The following is a 25,589-nucleotide window of genomic DNA, read 5'->3' as shown; positions in this document are numbered from 1 at the left end:
TGCTGATCCTTATCTGTTTGTGAGGAACGGGAAGTGTAGGTTTGTGCTGTGGGCTGATAATCATTGGGAATTAGAGTAAGGCCATTTGAATTCATTTCACTCAGGACCTCCAAAATCATTAGACAACACAGGGCAAAGGTGATTATGCTTTACAAGTGAATAAAGGATCATATTGTGATGGAAATCTATTAAAATACAATTGAACAGACCCTTTAAGAATGAATGGGTGCAGAAAAACCTGCTAAAATGGCAGAGAAGAAAAGTTAGAAATTATAGTTTATCATTAAACAAATGACCTTACATTAAAACTCATTTCATCGACATAATGCGTAACCTTTTGCTTGCAAAGTATATTGTACCAATTACAAAGACATTTGAGCTGCTTCGCTGTTCTTTGAATTCAGATACTGGAAGAATGACATGCAGCATTTATGTTATTTAATCCATTTTCTGTAGTCCAGTTGCAGAATCATAAATCCAGGTAAGTTTTAAATAGTATCGCAATAAAAGCAGCACTAAATAGTGATAGTCCAATCAGAGATCACTTAAGCAGACTATGTTTCTTAATACAAAGTGCAGTCACAGTCACGTGAAGAGATTCATTTTTCTTTTAAAAAAAAAATCAGCATAAAGATAATGGGTACTCACATCACGTCCATGAATAATTGTATGTCTGTTCCTTCCCTCGTAATCGACCACTTCAATATAATCGAGATAAACATCTGTCCAGTAGACCAATTTGGTTACCAAATCAAGTGTGATGGCATATGGTTGTTCTATTTTACTGTCCACTATCCTGGATCTGCTTTGACCATCCATGTCACATCTTTCAATCTTGGCAACATCCCCATAGTCAGTGAAGAACAGTTTTCTGTCAAAAAAGTAACTACCATGAATGAAGTATTAAAATTTCAGTAGACATTTCAATCTCAAAATCACACTTTTAAATATTCATTTTAACTAAGATCCTGGGTGGCAAAATGGGTTGAAAATACACATTGCAAACTCTGTTGCAATCTTAGTTTGAGTGGTATGCATTGTTCTTTTAAAGTATTAACTGGCTAGCTTCCACTCGTTGTTATACAAAATCAGTGACGGCAGGACAATATGCTCACAACTTATTCAAAGTTTAATGCTTCAGGTAAAGCACTCACAACCAACCAAAGTGTAGTTGGGGAAACAATGGCCTCGAAATTGGACCGTGATCCCAGTGCAGCTACAAGGCTAATGAGGCCAGCGGCAGGACCACAGCAAATGCGTCGGCCGGCCTCATTAGGATAGTGCTGGTGAGCTGCGGGCACCGAGGTAGGTTGACAGTCGCGTGGAGGGCAGCAAGGTCGGCCAGCTTGGATGCTTTCGGAGGCCTCAGCAGAGTCCGGGGGAAGGCAATCGGGAGGACAGGTGGCGAGCAACGGCCTGTGGTTTTAATGCAGAGTTGGGAGGAGCACTCCTGCTCCCCATAACTCCACAATAAACTATGAAAAAAAACGTTCAACTTATCTTTTCGGTAGCAACCTTCAGTAATCCCTTTAAGGCCATTGGTTTGGCTGCTGAGCACCTGAAGAAACTGACTGCAGCATATACAGCGCATGCTGTGGTCATTTGCAGTCAAATTTGGCAAAGAGGCTTGAAACAGGCATTAGGCCCTCCATTTGCATTTGCGCCCATCCTGGATGCTTAAGCAGACCTGACCAATATGGCGGGTGGCACAGGTCCAGCCTGGAATGAACGCATGTAGTCTGCCCATCATATTGGACCCTTAGGCACTCATTTTACACCTATACATTGTCTGCAGCGTGATCCAATTTATAAGCCGACGTCTCCCGAATTTCCAGTTCTTGAGCTCAATCTTTCCAGTTTGAATTCAATTTCCTGTTATTTTTCACTGGTTCATATACCTTTCTTGACAACAAATCACTAATCTAAATGCCGTTAGAAGACATTCTGAGCATGGCATTTTCACATGCAACAGTAAATCTACCAATGGGTAAAGTTATACTACTGATTGATGTTAGAGGATGACACCATTTTTTAAACGTCTAGTTTTCCCCTTTCCCAGGCTTCTTAACTTTCCTTCCCAAGGTCATTAGGCCAGTGTAATTAAGTTTTAAGGGTTGTATGAGACGGTAGCATTTTTGTTCTCACCAAAGGCCAGCGGGTCCTTCTTAAAATTTGCAGATCAGGCTCCGATAATAGAATCGGGTCCCGAGTGCCATTTTTACCAGAGATCTGTGCAGCGAAGCTGTTGTGTCTTCTCCGCCAGGCCAACTTGTCAGGAAGAGGAGCCAGGGCCAGAAGAGGCCCAAGAAGGTAAGTGGTTTTATTTTTTCTAAGTTTCCTTGTGGGGCCTGGAGAGCAGGATTACGCAAGGATACCTCAGGCCTCCCCTGCCCCAGGCTTCCCCCCCAATCGTGAGACCCTCCCACTTACCTTAGAGCCGAGGCCGCCCAATGTCCTGCTCTCGCCTGCTGGCCAGCTGTCACTTCCCACTGGGTTTGGGCGGTTTGCTGTCCGCCTTGGCCCCACCCGCACGACTCCCACCCCTAGTTAAACTCGGCCCTTTATTATGGGAGTACATCTCTTTTCGACATATAGAATATCATTAAAGTCGAGTCTTTAAATGTATCAAATCAAAAAAGGGGCAAATCTCATCTTTTCTTTTGTTGAAGAACATAAAAGTTTGATTAAGATCCTTAAATTTAATGTAATGATTTTATCATCACATTTTAACATTTTAATGAACTTTACTCCAATTTGTTCCACATCCAAGACTTGAGTTAAAAAAAGAGGACTTGATGTTGCTATTCAAATACTCTAACTTAGCAAAAATTGTATAATTTTCCCATGATGTGGTGGGCACTAATCATTGATTAAGATAGGCAGGACAAAGTTAAGGTCAAAGTACAACCACAGGATTGCTGCAAGAAGCTAATTACTTGAACTTTAAGATGTTAACTGAGAGAATATAGTACAGTAGTGTAGAAACTGGGTCATGTTCAATTTTTCCATTTATGAGAATAAGCCTGGGAATATTCAATACAGTATAACGAATTATGCTTCCTTTCCGAGTCCACAGCAATATTTTCCCCAAATAATATGATTTACAGACTAAAGTTTTTCTCTCCTTTATTATGCTGTATTACTGTTAGTGCCTGTTAACACTTTAATCAGATAATAATCCACAAATGCTGACTCACTGTGATGTAAGAGATCATGAAGATTTTTTCCAAATTGTGTTTTTAGTTTACCTTCACTGCTGGGGCAAGGAAAAGATACTATTTTTTCATGTTTGTTTATGATGAATTATTAATTTTTAATATTACATTAGAAAACACAACACAATAGGGATAAACAAGCAATGTTGTCTCTGATTTTTACAGGAAACATAATTACATTAAACTGACATTATTTCAATTTTTCTGAATTATATATCTTTATTGCTGTTTCAGTCGAGACCGCAAATACTTTGCACCAATGAAAGTAAATTTGTATTAGATACGTGTAAAAAAATCACTCATAACCATAAGATTTAATTACATATATAGTAAATCTCCTGACCATGAAGCCTTTTTCACCTCAAAAATTATGTGCAACACAATAAAGGGCAACATTTGATTAGTATCATTAATGTTGTCAGTAACAGTGCTGCAAAGTGCCCTAGCATAAAATATGAGTTTTATTCAGTAGCAGGATGTACAGGCCTAATTAGTCACCCAATTAACATTAATGTCCTCATTTGAATGTGTATCTACACACTGGAATTAATGCAGTACACTAATGAAGAAAGGGCCACTCAGGACACAAGCTGAGAGATGTCATTTTCTTTCAGGTTTGATATTAGCCAAAAAATAAAGATCCAAGCAAACTGCTCCAAGACCTTCGGAAACTCAGACCCAAGATTTTTTCAGTTAATTTTTTTTGAAATAATTTTCAGTAACTGATGGTACAATACCACTTCTTCAGAGGTAGAAACAATTATTGTAGGAAGGAATGAAGTACAGCCCTGAAGGAAAACTCGCTGTAAATACATATGCAACTCTTTTACCAGCACATTGGTACTTCTTTTTATTCATTCTCGGGGTCTGGGAGTCGTTGGAAAGGTCGGCATTTATTGCCCATCCTTATATGTGCCATGAAAGTGGTGGTGGGCCTTCTTCTTGAACCACTGCTCCCCAGGCTCTGTCAGGTAGGGACTTCCAGGATTTTGACACAGAGACTGCTCCTCTATATGTAATGTACTGCGAAATTTCAGTGTCACTGCTACACTCCATGTAGCTTGCATGCTGCTGTATAGAGTTGCCACCACAATCATTAGTAGGGTTCTTAATGCAATAAAATATGGCTTCAGCAATGCTAAATAATATAGCACCTCTAAAGGAGACAATTATAAATGTACAAAAAATAACACAAAGCTGAAGCAATTAACATTTTAACAATCATCAATTTCAGCAGTTAACAGAGCAGCAAATGTCCATTTGTCTTCATGGTAATAATAACATGAGAAACTTTACTCATACAAATGTTAGCAGTATGGACACACAGGGGGTTATTTTCAACTTACTGCCAGTGTGTAGAACCCACATTATGGGCCAGGCACCTATTATAGAACGCAGTCTATTTATCTTTCCATTGATTTAATTTTAGAGTGGGATAGGACACGGGAAACAGAGTTTTAGATGATCTGAGTTACTGGTATGAACTTGCATTCTCCGGCTAAGTTCACAATTAGTATACCAGTGTGCCATGCTATCAGCGTTCTGAAGAACTCATAATTCATTCTTGCCTACACTGCTCATAAATTATGGATCATTCCACATTTGTGTGAAAACAAATCCAATGCTCATGATTATCCTCTACTTGTGTAGGCAGTACAAAATTATCATGAAAATTTTACAAAGTATGAATAATCTTGCACTTTACACCTTTACATTTCCTGTCAATTAAGTTTTACTATCATGAGCAACATAAAAATTTAAAACAGGGAAAAAAAAATCTGCCTTGATGTGCACTCAGCCAAATTTTCAAATCTACTGGGGTAGAAATTCATTATGGCCTGTTATTGGGATTCATGACTGACTCGAGTTGCCAACTCTGGTTGGAGGTATTCCTGGAGGTTTGATCACCTGATGTCTCAACATGTGTTGTCTGGTCGCCTGACGTCTGGTTGCGTGATGTCTGCAAATGTTATTGCACTTACTTTATGAAGGTAGGGCACCCTGTAATTGAGTATTTTTCCTTGTGGTTTTATGCTAACAGCTGTTAGAACCAAAGAACCACAGAAAAGATACAGCACAGAAGGGGGCCATTCGGAGCATCGTGTCCGAGCCGGCTCGAAGAACAACCAGGTGCCCATTCTAATCCTACCTTCCAGCACCCGGTCTGTAGCCCTGCAGCTTACAGCACTTTAGGTGCAGGTCCAGGTACTTTTTAAAAGAGTTGAGGCTTCCTGCCTCTACCACCAATTTAGGCAGCGAATTCCATACACCCACCACCCTCTGGGTAAAAAAGTTTTTCCTCATGTCCCTTCAAATCCTTCCGCCAATCAGCTTTAAATCTATGTCCTCTAGTTCTTGAACTCTCCGCTAGGGGAAACAGGTACTTCCTGTCTACTCTATCTAGGCCCCTCATAATTTTGTACACCTCAATCGAGTTTACCCTCAGTCTCCTCTGCTCCAAGGAAACAACGCCAGCCCATTCAATCTCTCCTCGTAGCTGCAATTTTCAAGCCCTGCAACATTCTTGTAAATCTTCTCTGCACCCTCTCCACAGCAATTACATCCTTCCTGTAATGTGGTGACCAGAACTACACGCAATGCTCCAGCTGTGGCCTCACCAGAGTTTTATACAGTTCCGTCATTACATCCCTGCTTTTGTATTCAATACCTCGGCTAATAACGGAAAGCATTCCGTATGCCTTCTTCACAACCTTATCTACCTGTACTGCCACCTTCAGGGACCTGTGCACATGCACTCCAAGGTCTCTCACTTCCTCTCCCCTCTCAATATATTCCCATTGACTGCGTATTCCCTTTTACTGTTTGCCCTCCCTAAGTGCATTACCTCACACTTCTCCGGGTTGAACTCCATTTGCCACTTTTCCGCCCACTCCACCAACCCATTGATATCTTCTTGGAGTCTACAGCTATCCTCTTCACTATCAACTACACGGCCAATTTTTGTGTCGTCTGCAATTTGCCAATCGTGCCCCCTACATTCAAGTCCAAATCATTAATATATACCACAAACAGTAAGGGACCCAACACTGAGCCCTGTGGCACACCACTGGAAATGGATTTCGACTTTGACCCTTTGTTTCCTATTACTGAGCCAATTTTGGATCCAATTCGCCAGATTTCCCTTTATCCCATGGGCTTTTACCTTTCTGACCAGTCTGCCATGTGGGACCTTGTCAAATGCCTTACTAAAATCCATGTAGACAACATCCACTGCACTACCCTCATCAATCCTCCTGGACACTTCCTCAAAGAATTCAATCAGATTTGTAAGGCATAACCTTCCCTGAACAAATCCATGCTGACTATCCCTGATTAAACCATGCCTTTCCAAGGGACAGTTTATCCTATCTCTCAGTATTGATTCTAATAGTTTGCCCACCACCAAGGTAAGACTGACTGGCCTATAATTGTTCGGCCTTTCCCTCGTACCCTTTTTAAACAACAGTACTACGTTTGGAGTCTTCCAGTCCTCGGGTAGCTCCCCTGTATCTTGTGAGGATTGGATAATGATCCTCAGAGCATCCGCTATTTCCTCCTTGGCTTCCTTCAATAGCCGGAAACAATCCATCCGGCCCTGGTGACTTATCAACTTTCAAGGATTCCAGTACTTCCTCTCTCGTTATGTTTACCTTGTCCAATATTTCACAACTCTCCTCTTTAATTACTACGTCCGGATCATCCCTTTCCATTGTGAATACGGAGACAAAATTTAAAACCCTCCCCACATCCTTCTACACACAAGTTACCCTTATTATCCCTGATAGGTCCCACCTTTTCCTTAGCTATCCTTTTATTCATAATGTACTGATAAAACATCTTTGGGTTTTCTTTAATCTTACTAGCTAATACTTTTTCATGCCCTCTCTTTATTCCTTTATTTCCTTATTTCCTTTTTTACGTCATCCCTGTACTTTCTATACTCCTCTCAGCTTTCTGCAGTATTTAGTTTTCTGTGACAGTCATAAGCTTTCTTTTTCTGCTTTATCTTGCCCCATATACTTCTAGACAACCATGGTGCTCTAAATTTGGCGGTGCCACCCTTTTTCTTTGAGGGGACGTGTCTGCATTTTACCCATAGAATTTCACTTTTTAGTGCCTTCCACTGGCTTGCCATTGATTTCTCCTCAAGTAGTTCTGTCCAGTCCACTTCTGCCAAATCACCTCTTAGTTCTGTAAAATTTGCCTTCCCCCAATTTAAAACGTTTACTCCTGATTTAACTTTATCCTTTTCCATAATAATGCTAAGACTAACTGAATTGTGGTCACTATCCCCAATATGGTCACCCACTGTCACTTCACCCACTTGCCCATCTTCATTTCCCAGGACAAAATCTAGAATTGCATCCCCTCTTGTTGGGCTTGTCACGTACTGGCCAAAAAAGTTCTCCTGGACACTGATCAAGAATTTTGCGCCCTCTGTACCCCTCACACTGTTTAAATCCCAGTTGATGTTAGGGTAGTTGAAGTCCCTTCTATTATTGCCCTCTTATTTTTACACTCAGAAATTTGCCTACATATTTGTTCTTCTATCTCCCTTTCGCTATTCGGAGGTCTATAGTACACTCCTAGTAGTGTGACTGCCCCTTTTTTATTTCTTAGCTCAACCCATATGGCCTCGATTGATGATCCATTTAGCATATCATCCCTTCTCACAATTGTAATTGATTCTTTAACCAATAATGCGACCCTCCCCCTCCTTTTTTTAATCACCCACTCTATCCTGCCTGAAAAATCTATATCCAGGGACATTGAGCTGCCAATTATCCCCCTCTTTAAGCCAAGTTTCCGTTATAGCAATGATATCATGCTGCCATGTGTCTATCTGTGCCCTTAGCTCATCTGCTTTGTTTGTAATATTCCTTGCATTGAAGTATTTACCCTTTAATCCCGTCAAATTCCTGTGCTGAACACTATTTAACCTTTGCTTCTTTTGCCTTTGAGTCGCTAACTACTTCACTAACTGCTTTTCTACTTCCCATTTCCTGGTGTGAATTTGCCCTATCTGTACCTGCCCTTTGGTTCCTATTCCCCTGCCATACTAGATTAAACCCTCCCGAACAGAACTAGCAAATGCACCTGCGAGGATATTGGTCTCAGTGCTGCTTGGGTGCAACCCGTCCAGCTTGTACAGGTCCCGCCTTTCCCAGAATCGGTCCCAATGCCTCAGGAATTTAAAACCCTCCCTCCTACACCATCTCTCAAGCCATGTATTCATCTGGCCTATTCTCTTATTTCTGCTCTCCCTAGCACGTGGCACTGGGAGTAATCCTCAGATTACTACCTTAGAGGTCCTGCTTTTTAATTTATTTCCTAGCGCCCTATATATGTTGTGCAAGAAGTTTTGAGAACAGACAGGCGAAGAAGGGAAACCGATGGTGGGGAAGAAGGGAAACAGAACGTGGGGCAGGGAATTGCAGGGGGGAAACCAGAGGTGGGAGGAACTTTGATTCCAACAGTAACTGCAAAGCATGGGAGAATTGGCCGTGCGGAGCACAAAGCATGGGAGAATTGGCTGTGCGCAGCACAAAGCATGGGAGAAGTGGCTGAGCAGAGCTTGAAGCAGAGGAGAAGTGGCTGAGTGAAGCATAAAGCTCGAGAGAAACGGCTGAGCGGAGCGCAAAGGAAGCTGCACGAGGAATCAAAAAATCAAGAGGAAATCTAAAAGTGACGTCACAAGGCAAGGAGGAACGCCGAGGGTAAGTCAGTAAGTATTTAGTTTATTGTTTAGTGTTTTTAGTGGTTAGTGTCTTTAGTGGTTGGTTCGTGGTTTTTAGTGGTTAGTGTTTTAGTGTTAGATAAACAATGAATTGCCTTAAAGATAAACGAACAGTTTAAATAATTGTTAGCTAAATGTGGCAGGGCAGCTGGGGCTCATCGCATGCATATCCTGTGTCATGTGAGAACTACAGTACACTTCATGTGTCATGAAAAACCCCACATATGCAGGAAGTGTCACCAACTGCTTGAGTTCGAGCTCAGAGTTTCTGAGCTTGAGGGGCGGCTAGCATCACTACAGTGCATATGGGAAGCTGAGAGTTTCGTGGATAGCACGTTTCAGGAGGTGGGTACCCCGCAGCTACAGAGAGGTCAGTCGGAGAAGGAATCGGTGACCACCAGACAGACGAGGAGGAACAGGCAGGCAGTGCAGGAGTCCTCCAGGCGTGTGGCACTCACAAGCTGGTATTCAATCAATTCTGGGCACCAAACTTTAGGAAGGATGTTGTGGAAGACCATAAAGAAATGCCTGACTAAATTAACCTTCTAATACACCTAAACCATAAAGCTGACCATATTAATGTAGAAATACTTGACCATAAAAGAAGCAAAGCATGATGGATAAGTGACCATGTTAGCTGACCAGCTGAATATAATAGAAAGCTTATGTTTCAAGTTCTCACCAAAGACACACAGAAGAGCTATTGTCTGCTTATGAGATAACTGTCTGACTTAACAAAAATGAATGACCATATAGCCTTGAGACTGAGTACAGAACTGATAATAAAGACAGTTTCTTAGGGGAAAGGCACTTTCCCCAGACATTGTCTCGTGATGTTGAACAGGCATGGGAATCTAGAGGGTGGGTTCCCTATTTTTGATTGACTAACCACTTGAACCAATGAGAGTGTACATGTATGCCCATATTCTATGATGGACAGACGTTACTAATTGAACTGTATAAAAGTTAACTGTTTCATCTGCTCAGCGAAGAGGTGGTTCTAACCATTGATTCGAACACAGCTTCCCTTGTATACAAGCTTCTTTTAATAAATTCTTACTTGTCTGAAAATAAGTGTTTGAAGTTAATGCATTGTGTATAATAGGTAATTAAGTTTTCGACAATGTCAAGGCCTTAGAGAGGGTGCAGAAGAGATTTATTAGAATGGTGCCAGGGATGAGAGACTTCAGTTATGTGGAGAGACTGGAGAAGCTGGGGCTATTCTCCTTAGAGCAGAGAAGGTTAAGGGGAGATTTGATAGAATCATTCATGATTTTGAACACCTCTAATAGAATAATTAAGGAGGAACTGTTTCCAGTGGCAGACAGATCGGTAACCAAAGGACACAGATTTAAGGTGATTGGCAAAAGAGCCAGAGGCAACATGAGAAAACATTTTTTTAAGCAGCGAGTTGTAATGATCTGGAATGCACTTCTTGAAAGGGTGGTGGAAGCAAATTCAATTGTAACTTTGGAAAGGGAATTGGATAAATACTTGAAGGGAAAAAATTTACAGGGCTATGGGGAAAGACCAGGTGAATGGGATAATTAGATAGCTCTTTCAAAGACCTGGCACAGACACGATGGGCCAATGGCCTCCTCTTGTGCTGTACCTACTTTGATACTTTGATGAACAAGTAACTCACTCAATAGTAACTCACTGAAATTGCACCAATAACTAATAGTAACACTAGTAATATTCAGATTCCCCTCATAACCAACTGTAATACAATAACTCTCTTAGTGCCACTCCCACTCACCATGTTGCTGCTGCTGCTCCTGACTCTGCAAGAAATTCCGGGCCCCACGTTCACCCATTCCCCAGTTTCTCTCTTTCCCCCCACCCCGCCAAGCCCCAATCCCCCATCCCTCAGTCTCCCTCTCTCCCTTGCCTGATCCCCAATCCTCCAGTCTCCCTCTTTCCCTTGCCTGAGCCCCAATCTCCTGAGCCCCATTCCTCAGTCTCCTCTCTCCCCAACTCCATCCCCCAACCCGCAGCCGGTGACATCATGAAGTGGGGGGGCCGCTGCTTTGGTGGCAAATTTAAAGCGTGAAGTTCTCTCGGGCTGCAAGCAGCAGTGCCTGGGAGATTCATGCTCCGTTCTGGGAGACTCCGGGGCAACCCACTCGGGTTGGTAACCCTACAACAGACGGTGTGCTTCCAGTGCGTGCCCAAAGAGGGAGGCCCAAGTCTCGAGCTGCTGACGCCTGTCAAGCCTCCAAAGCCAGCTTGCTGCTTTGCTCTGCTTCAATTTGAGCCAGCTGCCTCGTTGGCAGTGGCCTGCAGGCAGGTCCAGAGCAGTGGAGATAAATTTGAGGGGATGAGTGCCGGCCGCAGTATTAATGTGGAGGTACGAGTAGCACTCTTGCTCCTTCTGGCTACACATTGAGGTAAAAAACCTAATTGATAGTTTCTTCAGCGGCCTCTAGTGATCCCAAAATAATGGACAAATCTTAATAAATTTAACCAACGAATCCTGCATCGTGTGGAGGACACTTATTTCAATATTGAAATGAGGCCTGCGCTCCTTTCAGGCGGCTGTTAGCGCCACCTAAAAAAAATGCCCTGGCGTATTTAATAGTGGCTCAAATGCTTAGGCAGATCTGGCATGGCCCATCATACTGCTAAATTTGTCATGGTTGCGCCCGTTTTACGACCGCACAACGAGTGCAACGATGTTGAATTTCTCTCCCGCTGCTGTTTTTAAATTGATCATCATCTGGATACAGCAAACAATACTAATGGATGAATAGGCTAGTACCAATTAATCAATCACACGAAATAAATCAACATTTCCACTTAAAAAATCATTTCCATTCACTATGGCATAAAATATATCCTAGTTAAACTTTCATTGTTCCACATTTAAAAAAATTGTTTTAGGAGTACACATTAAGATACTAACTACTTGAAAAAAATGGAATCAATTTTGAAGTTGTATGGTGTTAAATGAATAATAAATGTGATTCCATCAATCATGTAATATATCAATCATGCTTGTCCTGACTGAATGCAAGGAAACCTAATTTTACATTACAGCTAATAGATCAGGAACTAACAGTGAAGGCAAAGGTCACTCATCAACACTTAAGCACTTCCTCGTCTCAGTCAGCTCTCCCTTACCTGATGAAAATTTATGCTTCCTCCATGCACTGAGAGCAGCTACAATCAATCAACTTAAATGAAATTCTGTTGTGTTTTGGATAGCAACGTCTAACAAAGCAACAGGTGAGGAGTGGGGAACCACCAGTGGTTCCCCACAGAACAAATTCCCAATCTAAGCTATGTCTGTTCATTGATACTTTCAGCAGGGTCACCGAATAGTGGTTGGAACCTTGACCAATGTTTCCCTTCCCTCGCGAGGCTGAAGTACACTAAATAGTTATCCTCATCATATTTATCTTGTGATCTTATGAATGGAAAGTACAGAAGCGCCAAATTATAAAAGTGCAGCACAGACCAGCAAGTGAATATAGGACTTTCCTGGTCAGTAGAGCTCACTTTAACACCACATTGTGTACTTATTCATCAATCCACCAAAGAGCAAAGGGAAGTATTTTGAAAGGCTGGAAGGGTGACATTGAATTATTGGGTTGTTGTCTTATTTTGGATATGGCGATTGGGTGAGATAAAGTAAAGTGGGAGGAGGCTCGTGTGGAGCATAAACACCGGTATAGACCTGTTGGGTCGAATGGCATGTTCCTGTGCTGTAAATTCTATGTAATTCTTTTCTGTGTAATTCTATTTTGTGAAAACCTATATTCAAGTACAGGAAAGGTAGCAGATTTCCAACAAGGCTTTGAACCGCCTATTGATAGCAGTACACGCTGGTAGCACCAACAAAACTAACTAAGCAGTCTTTCAAAAAGGAATATTAACATATTTCCCATTTAATTTGAGAAGCCTATACATTACATGATGAGAAGCGATTATATGTTGGTGTTCAGAGGGATATGGGTGTCCTCGTACAAGAATCACACAAAGTTAACAAGTAGGTACAGCAAGCAATTAGCGAGGCAAATGGCATAATGGCCTTTATTGCAAGGGGGTTGGCGTACAAGAGTAAGGAAGTCTTATGACTGAGCTCACCGATGCTCAGTTTAGGTTCCACTAGGACCACTTGGCTCCAGACCTCATTACAGCCTTGATCCAAACATGGACAAAAGAGCTGAATTCCAGTGAGGTGAGGTGAGAGAGACTGCCCTTGACATCAAGTGTGGCACCAAGGAGCCCTAGTAAAATTGAAGTCAATGGGAATCAGGGGGAAAACTCTCCAGAGGCTGAAGTCATACCGAGCACAAAGGAAGATGGTAGTGGTTGTTGGAGGCCAATTATCTCAGACCCAGGACATTGCTGCAGGAGTTCCTCAGGGCAGTGTCCTTGGCCCAACCATCTTCAGCTGCTTCATCAATGACCTTCCCTCCATCATAAGGTCAGAAATGGGGATGTTCGCTGATGATTGCACAGTGTTCAGTTCCATTCGCAACCACTCAGATAATGAAGCAGTCCATGCCCGCATGCAGCAAAACCTGGACAACATCCAGGCTTGGGCTGATAAGTGGCAAGTAACATTTGCGCCAGACAAGTGCCAGGCAATGACCATCTCCAACAAGAGAGAGTCTAACCACCTCCCTTTGACATTCAATGGCATTACCATCGCCGAATCTCCCACCATCAACATCCAGGGGGTCACCACTGACCAGAAACTGGACCAGCCACATAAATACTGTGGCTACAAGAGCAGGTCAGAGGCTGGATGCTCTGCGGTGAGTGACTCACCTCCTGACTCCCCAAAGCCTTTCCACCATCTACAAGGCACAAGTCAGGAGTGTGATGGAATACTCTCCACTTGCCTGGATGAATGCAGCTCCAACCACACTCAAGAAGCTCCACACCATCCAGGACAAAGCAGTCCGCTTGATTGGCACCCCATCCACCACCCTAAACATTCACTCCCTTCAACACCGGCGCACCGTGGCTGCAGAGTGTACCATCCACAAGATGCACTGCAGCAACTCGCCAAGGCTTCTTCGACAGCACCTCCCAAACCCACGACCTCTACCACCTAGAAGGACAAGGGCAGCAGGCACATGGGAACAACACCACCTGCACGTTCCCCTCCAAGTCACACACCATCCCGACTTGGAAATATATCGCCGTTCCTTCATTGTCGCTGGGTCAAAATCCTGGAACTCCCTACCTAACAGCACTGTGAGAGAACCTTAACCACACGGACTGCAGTGGTTCAAGGTGGCGGCTCACCACCACCTTCTCAAGGGCAATTAGGGATGGGCAATAAATGCCGGCCTTGCCAGTGACGCCCACATCCCACGAATGAATAAAATAAAATTGTACAGGGCTTCGGTGAGACCTCATCTGGAGTACTGTGTACAGTTTTGGTCTCCTTATCTAAGGAAGGATATACTTGCCTTGGAGTCGGTGCAACGAAGGTTCACTAGATTGGTTCCTGTGATGAGAGGGTTGTCCTTTGAGGAGAGATTGAGTAGAATGGGCCTATAGTCTCTGGAGTTTAGAAGAATGAGAGGTGATCTCATTGAAACATATAAGATTCTTAGGGGGCTTGACAGGGTAGATGCTGAGAGGTTGTTTCCCTTGGCTAAAGAGTCAAGAACTAGGGGGCATAGTCGCAGGATAAGGGGTCGGTCATTTAAGACTGAGATGAGGAGGCATTTCTTCACTCAGAGGGTTATGAATCTTTGGAATTCTCTACCCCAGAGGGCTGTGGATGCTCAATCATTGAATATGTTCAAGGCTTAGATGGATACATTTTTGGACTCTAGGGGAATCAAGGGATATGGGGATCGCGCAGGAAAGTGGAGTTGAGGTTGAAGATCAGCCATGATCGTACTGAATGGTGGAGCAGGCACAAGGGGCTGTACGGTTGTACAGCCTACTCATGGCAAAAGAACCAAAGGCGAGATGAGGAGAAATTTTTTTACGCAGCAAGTTGCTATGATCTGGAATGCACTGCCTGGAAAGGTGGTGGAAGCAGATTCAATAATAATTTTCAAATGGGAATTGGATAAATACTTGAAGGGGAAACATTTGCAGGGCTATGGGGAAAGGGCAGAGGAGTGGGACTAATTGGATGGCTCTTCCAAATGGCCTCCTTCTGTGCTATTTCATTCCACGATGTTATGATTCTTTTTGCTGCCCAAGTAAATTTCTTCCAGTCCTTCAGGGACAAAGCAAACCTGGTTGGAGAGTATCTTTTCAATTGTGGTTCTGGCATCTATTATCAAGGTCATGAGGCCAGAGGATTTCCAACATTTATTAAACCTAAAAATACAATCCTCCCTCTACCTACCCACAGAGATTATTTCAAATTTCTCAGCTACTGTACTGAGTCTCTAGTCTATCAGATCTTTCAACCTCATCTCATATGTATTAATCAAGTTATTGCTCACTATCAGTGTAACTTTTAGACAGAAAGATACACAAATCTATAGAAACACATCCTCCTGCAGTTTATGACAGATATCCATGATGTCACGGCTGCTGAATCAAAACCTTCCACTGCGCTGCCTCTTTAAAATGGTCGAGAATTTAATAGGAGGCCTTTAGTTTATTTTCTGTTCATTCGCTGCAGCCGTGAGATAAACCTTAATCACAGCTACTGGGTCATTTCTACAAAGCAAAATAATATGAGCCTCCTTCTGCACTTTTAATCGGTTATCTTCTTGGTGTAGACATGGCCTGTTGGCTCCACACAATATAGCTCTTTGAAGAGAAAAATCACAAATAGATGAAGACAGAATGAGTTCTTATATTGCATTTCCGAATAGGGTGATATTTTGTTTGGGGGTACTTTTCTATTGATGCTTGTAGGGAAAACAAACAGAAAATCCATTTGAGCTGGTAGCAATATTGCTGCTGAAAGCAGTGGCAAACACGATGTCACTGGCATTATTACTGCTCAGATGGCAAAACTACACCAGGAATCAATCCAATCAATTGAAAATTGCTTCTAATTAGTTTTCGGTCTTTGGTAACCAAAAATTAACAAGCAGCCTATTTTGCAGCTTAAAAAAAAAGATACTTTAGAACAAAAGTAAAATGAAATTTATATTCTTTCTTCTTATATGTTATGGGGTAAATTTTAACTTCCAGCCAGGAATGAAGGTGGGGGGGTGGGGGGGGGCGGGTGGAGATTTTCAGGTGCGAAACCCAGAAGGTAAGTGAAATCACGGCCGTAATGAGACCAATCAATTTTACTTCCGGTTCTTGTGTCCGGCAGCCAGCCTGATTGAGATCGGGGGGACTGGGGAGGAGATCAAAGGTTGCTGAAGGTCGGGTGAAGAGTCGTAGGTAGGTGGGGGTCTACCATGGGGGGAGGGGTCGGCCGATTGCGGGGGTCCTGTCGGCCAGGTGAGCTTGTTGAGCCTGGATGAAGCACTCCTGCTCCTCTGGGCCCATAAGCAGTGCAATAAAAGCATTCATCTCATGGATCTGGCCCTTCCCGCCTGTTTTCACCTGACATAATCAGAAGCAATTGGAAACCTGAACAGGTAAGGTCAAATTCATTTCAATTGTCCAATGCACAAAATATTAAGTACCTCAAGTATCTCAATGAGGTACATTGCCCGTTTAAGTATTGGCCCACCGGCTTTAAGTGGGGGCGGGACTTCCTGGTGTCTGCTGTCCACACGCAGACAAACCTGCCTGGGTTAAACCCAGAAGTGGGCAAGTTGGAGCCGGGATGCAGTCCTGCTTCAAAAAGCTGTCCATTTAGCTCCCACCCGCCTCCAACCCACCCGTTCTTGGGGGTTAAAATTTACCCTTATGAGCCTGCAGAGCATTTTTACCAGAACAGTACACATCCCTTAAAAAGGTTGCGATAAGGATTTAATGAATCAGAATTTCTTCTCTTACAGATAATTAGCCACCAATGCAATGCACCATCTCTAGTTGGGAGATATGACTCAAGTTTTTGGTGTCTTTACGACAGTTATCAGTTCCAGCCTTTCCCCTGAGCAGGTTCAGATTTGAGTGGGGCAATTTTTATTTTACCAACATGCTCGACTCCCCTACACCAAAATATGGATGTAATGCTGAGATAGATAATTTTTTTTGCATTGAACTTCATCAGCAATATTGAGATAATACAGAGAAGGAACATCTTTCTTTTACTTTGAATTCCATCAGCAGTACAACTGGTTAAAACTGACAAAACTCACCCAACTGAGGCAAGAGAACCTGAATTACACACAGCACTGACTCAAATTTGTGGCTTTCTCATGGAATGTCATCTGCTCGTGTATACTTTCTGTGACAGTAAATCTGTCAGAACTTCTCCTGCCAAAGTGAGTACAATTTTAAAGGGGGCGCAGGAACAGAGACCTGGGGGTGCACATACACAAATCTTTGACGGTGGCAGGACAAGTTGAGAAGGCTGTTAAAAAAGCATATGGGATCTTGAACTTTATTGATAGAGGCGCAGAGAACAAAAGCAAGAAAGTTATGCTAATCCTTCATAAAACACTGGTTAGGCCTCAGCAGGAATATTGTGTTCACTTCTGAGCACCACACTTCAGGAAGGATGTCAAGACCTTAGAGAGTGCAGAAGAAATTTACTGGAATGGTACCAGGGATGAGGGACTTCAGTTAATTGGAGAGACTGGAGAAGCTGGGATTGTTCTCCTTAGAAGAGAGAAGATTAAGGAGAGATTTGATAGAGGTGTTCAAAATTCTGAAGGGTTTTGATAGGGTAAATAAGGAGAAACTGTTTCCAGTAGCAGAAGGAGCAGTAACCAGAGGACACAGATTTAAGGCGATCGGCAAAAGAGCCAGAGGTGACGTGAGGAAACATTTTTTACGCAGCGAGTTGCAATGATCTGGAATGCACTGCCTGAAAGGGTGGTGGAAGCAGATTCAATAGTAACTTTCAAAATGGAATTAGATAAATACTTGAAGGGAAAAAAATTACAGGGCTATGGGGAAAGAGCGGGGGAATGGGACTAATTGGATAGCTCTTTCAAAGAGCCAGCAAAGGCACGATGGGCCAAATGGCTTCCTCCTGTCCTGTACCTATAATACATACTATGACATATACGGTGCTTTACATTTAATGTATGCTCATTATGTGTACACACTATGAATTCCATATTTAGGCAACAAAGATTGTTCCATGGTCAGCTCGATTGCATTGTTAATTAACATAAATTATCAATCAGTCTCATAGTTGGATTTTTAGATTTTGGGCACGTGACATTCCTCTTTTTGTTAAAAAATGAGAAAATCTTTTTTTCTCCCAGAGTAATGAACCATTAACAAAACTGAAGAAACACGCATCATTAAAATTATGAGTTGTGAAATGCAATTTCATTTGCAGCAACAAAAAAATGGCTGTCACCTGCAATAATGATCCTTTAATACCCCTCAAATGGCTAACAAGCCACTTAACCTGTATAAATGTTGAAAACTTTGCCATTCCAGCAGTGATGTGTGTCTAATCTTTTAGAGAAAATGTCCGAATACTAACAGAGAAAAAGCCAATTTACCGAACAGGCCCTGCAATTACCGATAATCTCAGTAAAGGAGCAAAACAAGCACATCTTTGGTAAGGGCAGGAAACTGTTCAGCATGCAAAAAAGGCAGGAAACATAATTACCAACATTGTAGAAAGCAAGGTTGTAAAGTTAACTAATAGGATTTTATTATCCATATGTCGATATGAGCAAGAATGTACTGCAGAGAGGAATTTTCAATAGCCAAATAACCGTTTCTCAATCTAAATTGCTCTGCTGTTTAAAGGCAAAACTGCCATGTAATAGGAGGATGCAGTATGGGACAGGTGGTGGACCTCGGACATAAAAACATTTGTTCCAGCTGGATTGAAATCATATTATACAATATTGGCAACATGCTTGTCTAATATTCCTCCGCTAATATAATGGAAGCATTGACCCATTGAAGAAACAAATTAATGCTATTGTTAAAATAATGGACAGAAGAATTTCATATGAACAGATTTACGTTTTCAGAACTAATTGGTTAGACTACACTTGCAGTACTGTGAACAGTTCTGGTCTCCATATTATAAAAAGGATACAGAGGCACTGGAGAAGGTGCAAAAAAGATTTACTAGGATGATACCAGAACTGAAAGGTTATATCTATTGGGAAAGATTGAGCAGACTGGAGCTTTTTTCTCTAGAAAAGAGAAGACTGAAGGGTGACCCGATAGAGGTCTTTAAAATTATGAAAGGGTTTGATAGGGTAGACGTAGAGAAGATGTTTCCATGTGCCGGAGAGACCAGAACTAGGGGCCATAAATATAAAATAGTCACTAATAAATCCAATAGGGAATTCAGGAAATACTTCTTTACCCAGAGAGTGGTTAGAATGTGGAACTCGCTACCACAAGGAATAGTTGATGCGACTAGCATAGATGCATTTAAGTGGAAGCTAGATAAACACACGAGGGAGAAAGGAATAGATGGATATACTGATAGGGTTAGATGAAGTAGGGAGGAGACTCGTGTGAAAGATAAACACTGGCATGGATCCATTGGGCTGAATGGCCTGTTTCTGTGCTGTACATTCAATGAAATTCTAAGAAATATCATGCAGCACAATTCCAATCCACCTATTATGAATCTATAGTGGGTTTGTTCAAGAGAAAGAGTTTAGAAAAAACTCTTGGGGGGTGCAGAACTACTGGTATGTATATATTTGTAAATAGCCAGATTTTGCTGTCAAAATGATGGAGAGGTTAATGGCGCTGGTCATTATTTATGTGCAAATGGTACAGCAACTTCAAGCGAGGGGCAGATACGCGGTTCAAGGCGGATATCAAAAAGTTGCTGTCTGAGATGTGCCACTCAGCCATTAGCTTCGCAAAAATGTCATCTCGCTGTCTGCCTCACCATTGAAATGCATTGAATGGCATGAAGTTGCTGTATTTGCGCGATAGATATGAACTAAACTCGTCACAGAAAGTTAAGCAAGTCACTTCAAGTGTAAGCACCCTTTTTACTTCGTGGTCAGTGTTAATTACTGCCAATCAACCTCTCTGGCACTGAAAATTAACTATTAAAAGTGGGAGTCTCATTCCTTCAGGTATTAATTGTTGGACGATTTTAAAAATGTCAAATTTAAAAACATTTTCTTACTTTTCCTTTCTGTCTCTTTTTCTCTCTCTATTAATCCAAACTTTCCCTCTCTTTATGTACCTGATTTGATATTGAATTCACCCACTCTAATTTACACTTCCTTCTGTTTATTTCTCAATCCTTCAATCTGAGAGGTTAAGGAGATACACAGTTAATTGTCCTGTTCACTCAAGTCCCCGATGCCCTGTTCCCCTTGCACTTTCAGCAACTTGCCACGCAAAAAATTTAAAAACCTCTACATGCAAAATTTGCTACTGCAAAATTTGGCCCAATATATTCTATTTTATCAACATTTCATCAATGGGTACTTACACACTGATTGTACACAAGTACATATTTGTGGAAGTGTTGATGAAAATGCAATATCCAAATGGATAAGTGTATTTGTGTACTCATGAGGGGTGATTTTAATTCCTTCCGCCCAGCAAAAGTAAGTGGTAGTGGAGTTAAAATCGTTGATGACTTATGGGTAGTAAAATCGAGTGGGGTGTAAAACAGGCATCCGACCCAAATCCGCACCATTCCCGCTGGGTGGGTTAGGTTAAAATCGGGGCTTATGTTCTGCTTTCAATTACACTGCAGAAATCTAGGCAATAAAACAACATCTATCAACTCCACTCCCCATAGACCATTATTTGCAGAAAAAAAAACAGGTACCCCATATTCAAATGAGAAGTGAATGAATATGTTATTTTTTTTAATGTTTTCTGGATAATTGCTCATTCTACATTAAATAGTACATCATTCTGGAAACTGTGACCACAAATGTTAACAATTGGGGCATTCTCTCTAACATTTCCCTCTTCATGCAATCAGTTTGATAATAGCTTTCGTAAACAGATTTGAGTTTCCCCCAAACTGAAACCTGAATCTTTATTCCCTGCTGTAATGATCCAATTTGCCTTGATTGTAATGATTTGCTTTGCTTACCAGAGAATACCTAGAATGCCCACTACATCTCTTGTCAAATCCAGAATATGGAAAATATCATAAGCCTGAAATTCCGTGAGTTTTCTGCGGCAAAAGTGAAGTAATTGTGACAGAGAAGGCTGGAATTGTATGCATCTGTTATATACACCACAGTTACATTCCTTCTAAAATACATGCTACATTCTGGTAGAAGAGGCAGCTGGCAGAAGTTGTGCCCGCTCCCAAAGTGGTGCATGTGCGCATTGAGATGATAATGAGAGCCAAAGCTGATGTCTCGAAAATTGTACATTTGTACCTGACTTAAGTTGAGCTTGTCGAAGAGAGGGATAGGCTACCTGAATAACTTGTCAAACCAAGAAATGGTCGAGTTCATAGGTTTTGTCTGAAATATGAGCTTTGACTGCAGCTAAGAATGGATTCTGCAAGCTGCTTTTCAGCAGTTTCAGGCAGGGGAATCTTTATTTTCCCACCCTTCTGCCATGGAGTTCACTGTGGAGCAGGAGCAGGAGAAAGAGGAAATGACAGAGCCTTGCAGAATAAGGCTACATCAGCAAACAACCCCATTTCTGACCTCATGATGGAGGGAAGGTCATTGATGAAGTAGCTGAAGATGGTTGGGCCTAGGACACTGCATTGAGGAACTCCTGCAGCAATGTCCTGGGGCTGAGATGATTGGTCTCCAACAACCACTACCATCTTCCTTTGTGCTCGGTATGACTCCAGCCACTGGAGAGTTTTCCCCCTGATTCCCATTGACTTCAATTTTACTCGGGCTCCTTGGTGCCACACTCTGTCAAATGCTGCCTTGATGTCAAGGCCAGTCACTCTCCCCTCACCACTGGAATTCAGCTCTTTTGTCCATGTTTGGACCAAGGCTGTAATGAGGTCTGGAGCCGAGTGGTCCTGGCGGAACCAAACTGAGCGTCGGTGAGCAGGTTATTGGTGAGTAAGTGCCGCTTGATAGCACTGTCGACGACACCTTCCATTACTTTGCTGATCATTGAGAGTAGACTGATGGGGCAGTAATTGGCCAGATTAGATTTGTCCTGCTTTTTGTGGTCAGGACATACCTGGGCAATTTTCCACACTGTCGGGTAGATGCCAGTGTTGTAGCTGTACTGGAACAGCTTGGCTAGAGGCGCGGCTAGTTCTGGAGCACAAGTCTTCAGCACTACAGCCAGGATGTTGTCGGGGCCCATAGCCTTTGCTGTATCCAGTGCGCTCAGCTGTTTCTTGATATCACATGGAGTGAATCGAATTGGCTGAAGACTGGCTTCTGTGATGGTGGGAACATCGGGAGGAGGCTTAGATGGATCATCCACTTGGCACTTCTGGCTGAAGATGGTTGCAAATGCTTCAGCCTTGTCTTTTGCATTCACGTGCTGGACTCTGCCATCATTGAGGATGGGGATGTTTACAGCGCCTCCTCCTCCCGTTAGTTGTTTAATTGTCCACCACCATGCACGACTGGATGTGGCAGGACTGCAGAGCTTGGATCTGTGGAGCATTCGCGATGCAGAGAAACTCGTGGATAGCACGTTTAGCGAGTTGGTCACACCGCAGGTAAAGGGTATACAGGCAGGAAGTGAATGGGTGACCACCAGGAAGAGTAAGAGATGCAGGCAGGTAGTGCAGGGGTCCCCTGTGGCCATCCCCCTCTCAAACAGATATGCCACTTTGGATGCTGTTGGGGGGGATGACTTATCAGGGGAAGGCAGCAGCAGCCAACTTCCTGGCACCAGGGGTAGCTCTGCTGCACAGGCTGGGAGGAAAAAGAGTGGCAGAGCTATAGTGATAGGGGACTCAATTGTAAGGGGAATAGACAGGCGTTTCTGCGGCCGCAACCGAGACTCCAGGATGGTGTGTTGCCTCCCTGGTGCAAGGATCAAGGATGTCTCGGAGCGGCTACAGAACATTTTGGAGGGGGAGGGCGAACAGCCAGCTGTCGTGGTGCACATAGGCACCAACGATATAGGTAAAAAAGGGGATGAGGTCCTAAAAGCAGAATATAGGGAGTTAGGAGGTAAATTAAAAAATAGGACCTCAAAGGTAGTAATCTCAGGATTGCTGCCAGTGCCACGTGCTAGTCAGAGTAGAAATAGGAGGATATTTCAAATGAATACGTGGCTAGAGGAATGGTGCAAGGGGGAGGGATTCAAATTCCTGGGACACTGGAAACGGTTCTGGGGGAGGTGGGACCAGTACAAACCGGATGGTCTGCACCTGGGCAGGGCCGGGACTGCTGTCCTAGGAGGAGTGTTTGCTAGTGCTGTTGGGGAGGGTTTAAACTAAAGTGGCAGGGGGTTGGGAACCTGAGCAGGGAGAGAGAGGAAAGCGTAACAGGAAGGGACAGAAGGTATGGAGTAATAGGTAAAGTGTTAAAAAAGGAAAAAGCAGGAACTAAGCGTCACAAAACAGATTTGAAAGTTCTTTATCTGAATGCACGTAGCATTCGTAATAAAATGGACGAGTTAACGGCACAAATAACTACGTATGGGTATGATCTTGTGGCCATTACAGAAACATGGCTGCAGGGTGACGACGACTGGGAATTAAATATGCCAGGGTATTTAACAATCAGGAAGGACAGGCAGGAAGGAAGGGGAGGTGGGGTGGCTATGTTAATAAAGGAAGGAATCACTGTAATACAGAGAAATGATATTGGGACAAAGCATCAAGATAATGAAACAGTTTGGGTGGAGATAAGGAATAATAAGGGAAAAAAAACATTAGTGGGCGTAGTATATAGGCCTCCTAATAGTTGCAACTCTGCTGGAAGAAGTATTAATCAGGAGATAGTCGGGGCATGTAATAAGGGAACAGCCATAATTATGGGGGATTTTAATTATCATATTAACTGGACAAATCAAATTGGGCAGAGCAGCCTTGAGGACGAGTTCATTGAGTGCATCAGGGATGGATTTCTTGAGCAGTATGTAACTGATCCTACAAGGGGGCAGGCAACCTTGGACCTGGTCCTGTGTAATGAGTCAGGATTAATTAATAATGCCCTAGTTAAGGATCCCCTTGGAACGAGCGACCACAACATGGTTGAATTCCATATCCAATTAGAGGGTGAGAAGGTTGATTCTCAAACAAGCGTATTGAGCTTGAATAAAGGAGACTATGATGGTATGAGAGCGGAATTGATTAAAGTGGACTGGGAAAATAGATTAAAGGGTAAGACGGTACATGAGCAGTGGTGTTCATTTAGGGAGTTATTTTACAACTTTCAAAATAAATATATTCCACTGAGGAAAAAAGGGTGTAAAAGAAATGACAGCCATCCGTGGCTAAGTAAAGAAATCAAGGATAGTATCCGACTAAAAACAAGGACATATAAGGTAGCCAAACTTAGTGGGAGGATAGAAGATTGGGAATTCTTCAAAAGACAGCAAAAAGTAACTAAAGGATTGATTAAGAAAGGGAAGTTAGATTATGAAAAGAAATTAGCAAAAAATATAAAAACAGATAGCAAGAGTTTCTATAGTTATATAAAAAGAAAAAGGGTGGCTAAGGCAAACATAGGTCCCTTAGAGGATGAGACCGGGAAATTAATGGTGGGAAACATGGAGATGGCAAAAATGCTGAACAAATATTTTGTTTCAGTCTTTACAGTAGAGGACACTAAGAATATCCCAACACTGGACAAACAGGGGACTCTCGGGGGGGAGGAGCTAAATACGATTAAAATCACTCAGGAGATGGTACTCAGTAAAATAATGGGACTCAAGGCGGATAAATCCCCTGGACCTGATGGCTTCCATCCTAGGGTCTTGAGGGAAGTGGCAGTAGGGATTGTGGATGCTTTGGTGATATTTTTCCAAAATTCCCTGGACTCAGGAGAGGTCCCGGCAGATTGGAAAACTGCTAATGTAACACCGTTATTTAAAAAGGGTAGTAGGCAGAAGGCTGGAAATTATAGGCCAGTTAGCTTAACATCTGTGGTGGGTAAAATTTTGGAGTCTATTATTAAGGAGACAGTAACGGAACATTTAGATAAGCATAATTTAATAGGACAAAGTCAGCATGGCTTTATGAAGGGGAAGTCATGTCTGACAAATTTGCTTGAGTTCTTCGAGGATATAACGTATAGGGTGGATAAAGGGGAACCAGTGGACATAGTGTATTTAGACTTCCAGAAGGCATTCGACAAGGTGCCACATAAAAGATTATTACTTAAGATAAAAAATCACGGGATTGGGGGTAATATTCTGGCATGGGTGGAGGATTGGTTATCGAACAGGAAGCAGAGAGTTGGGATAAATGGTTCATTTTCGGACTGGCAACCAGTAACCAGTGGTGTTCCACAGGGGTCGGTGCTGGGTCCCCAACTCTTTACAATCTATATTAACGATTTGGAGGAGGGGACCGAGTGCAACATATCAAAATTTGCAGATGATACAAAGATGGGAGGGAAAGTAGAGAGTGAGGAGGACATAAAAAACCTGCAAGGGGATATAGACAGGCTGGGTGAGTGGGCGGAGATTTGGCAGATGCAATATAATATTGGAAAATGTGAGGTTATGCACTTTGGCAGGAAAAATCAGAGAGCAAGTTATTTTCTTAATGG

General features: G+C 42.6%; 1 protein-coding gene across 1 annotated transcript in view; it reads right to left on the bottom strand.

Annotated features, from left to right (window-relative positions):
* Positions 1-25,589, bottom strand: part of LOC137323576 (low-density lipoprotein receptor-related protein 1-like) — a 1,400,855-nt gene that overhangs the window by 765,588 nt on the left and 609,678 nt on the right. Inside the window, exon 8 of the mRNA XM_067987196.1 lies at positions 649-871. Coding sequence (XP_067843297.1) covers positions 649-871 — 223 coding nt within the window. The remainder of the gene's footprint in view (positions 1-648; positions 872-25,589) is intronic.

This window comes from Heptranchias perlo, chromosome 7 (genome assembly GCF_035084215.1).
Source record: "Heptranchias perlo isolate sHepPer1 chromosome 7, sHepPer1.hap1, whole genome shotgun sequence".
Taxonomy (NCBI): domain Eukaryota; kingdom Metazoa; phylum Chordata; class Chondrichthyes; order Hexanchiformes; family Hexanchidae; genus Heptranchias; species Heptranchias perlo.
The sequence above is the reverse complement of the archived record's forward strand: the minus strand, read 5'-3'. Positions and strand labels throughout refer to the sequence as shown.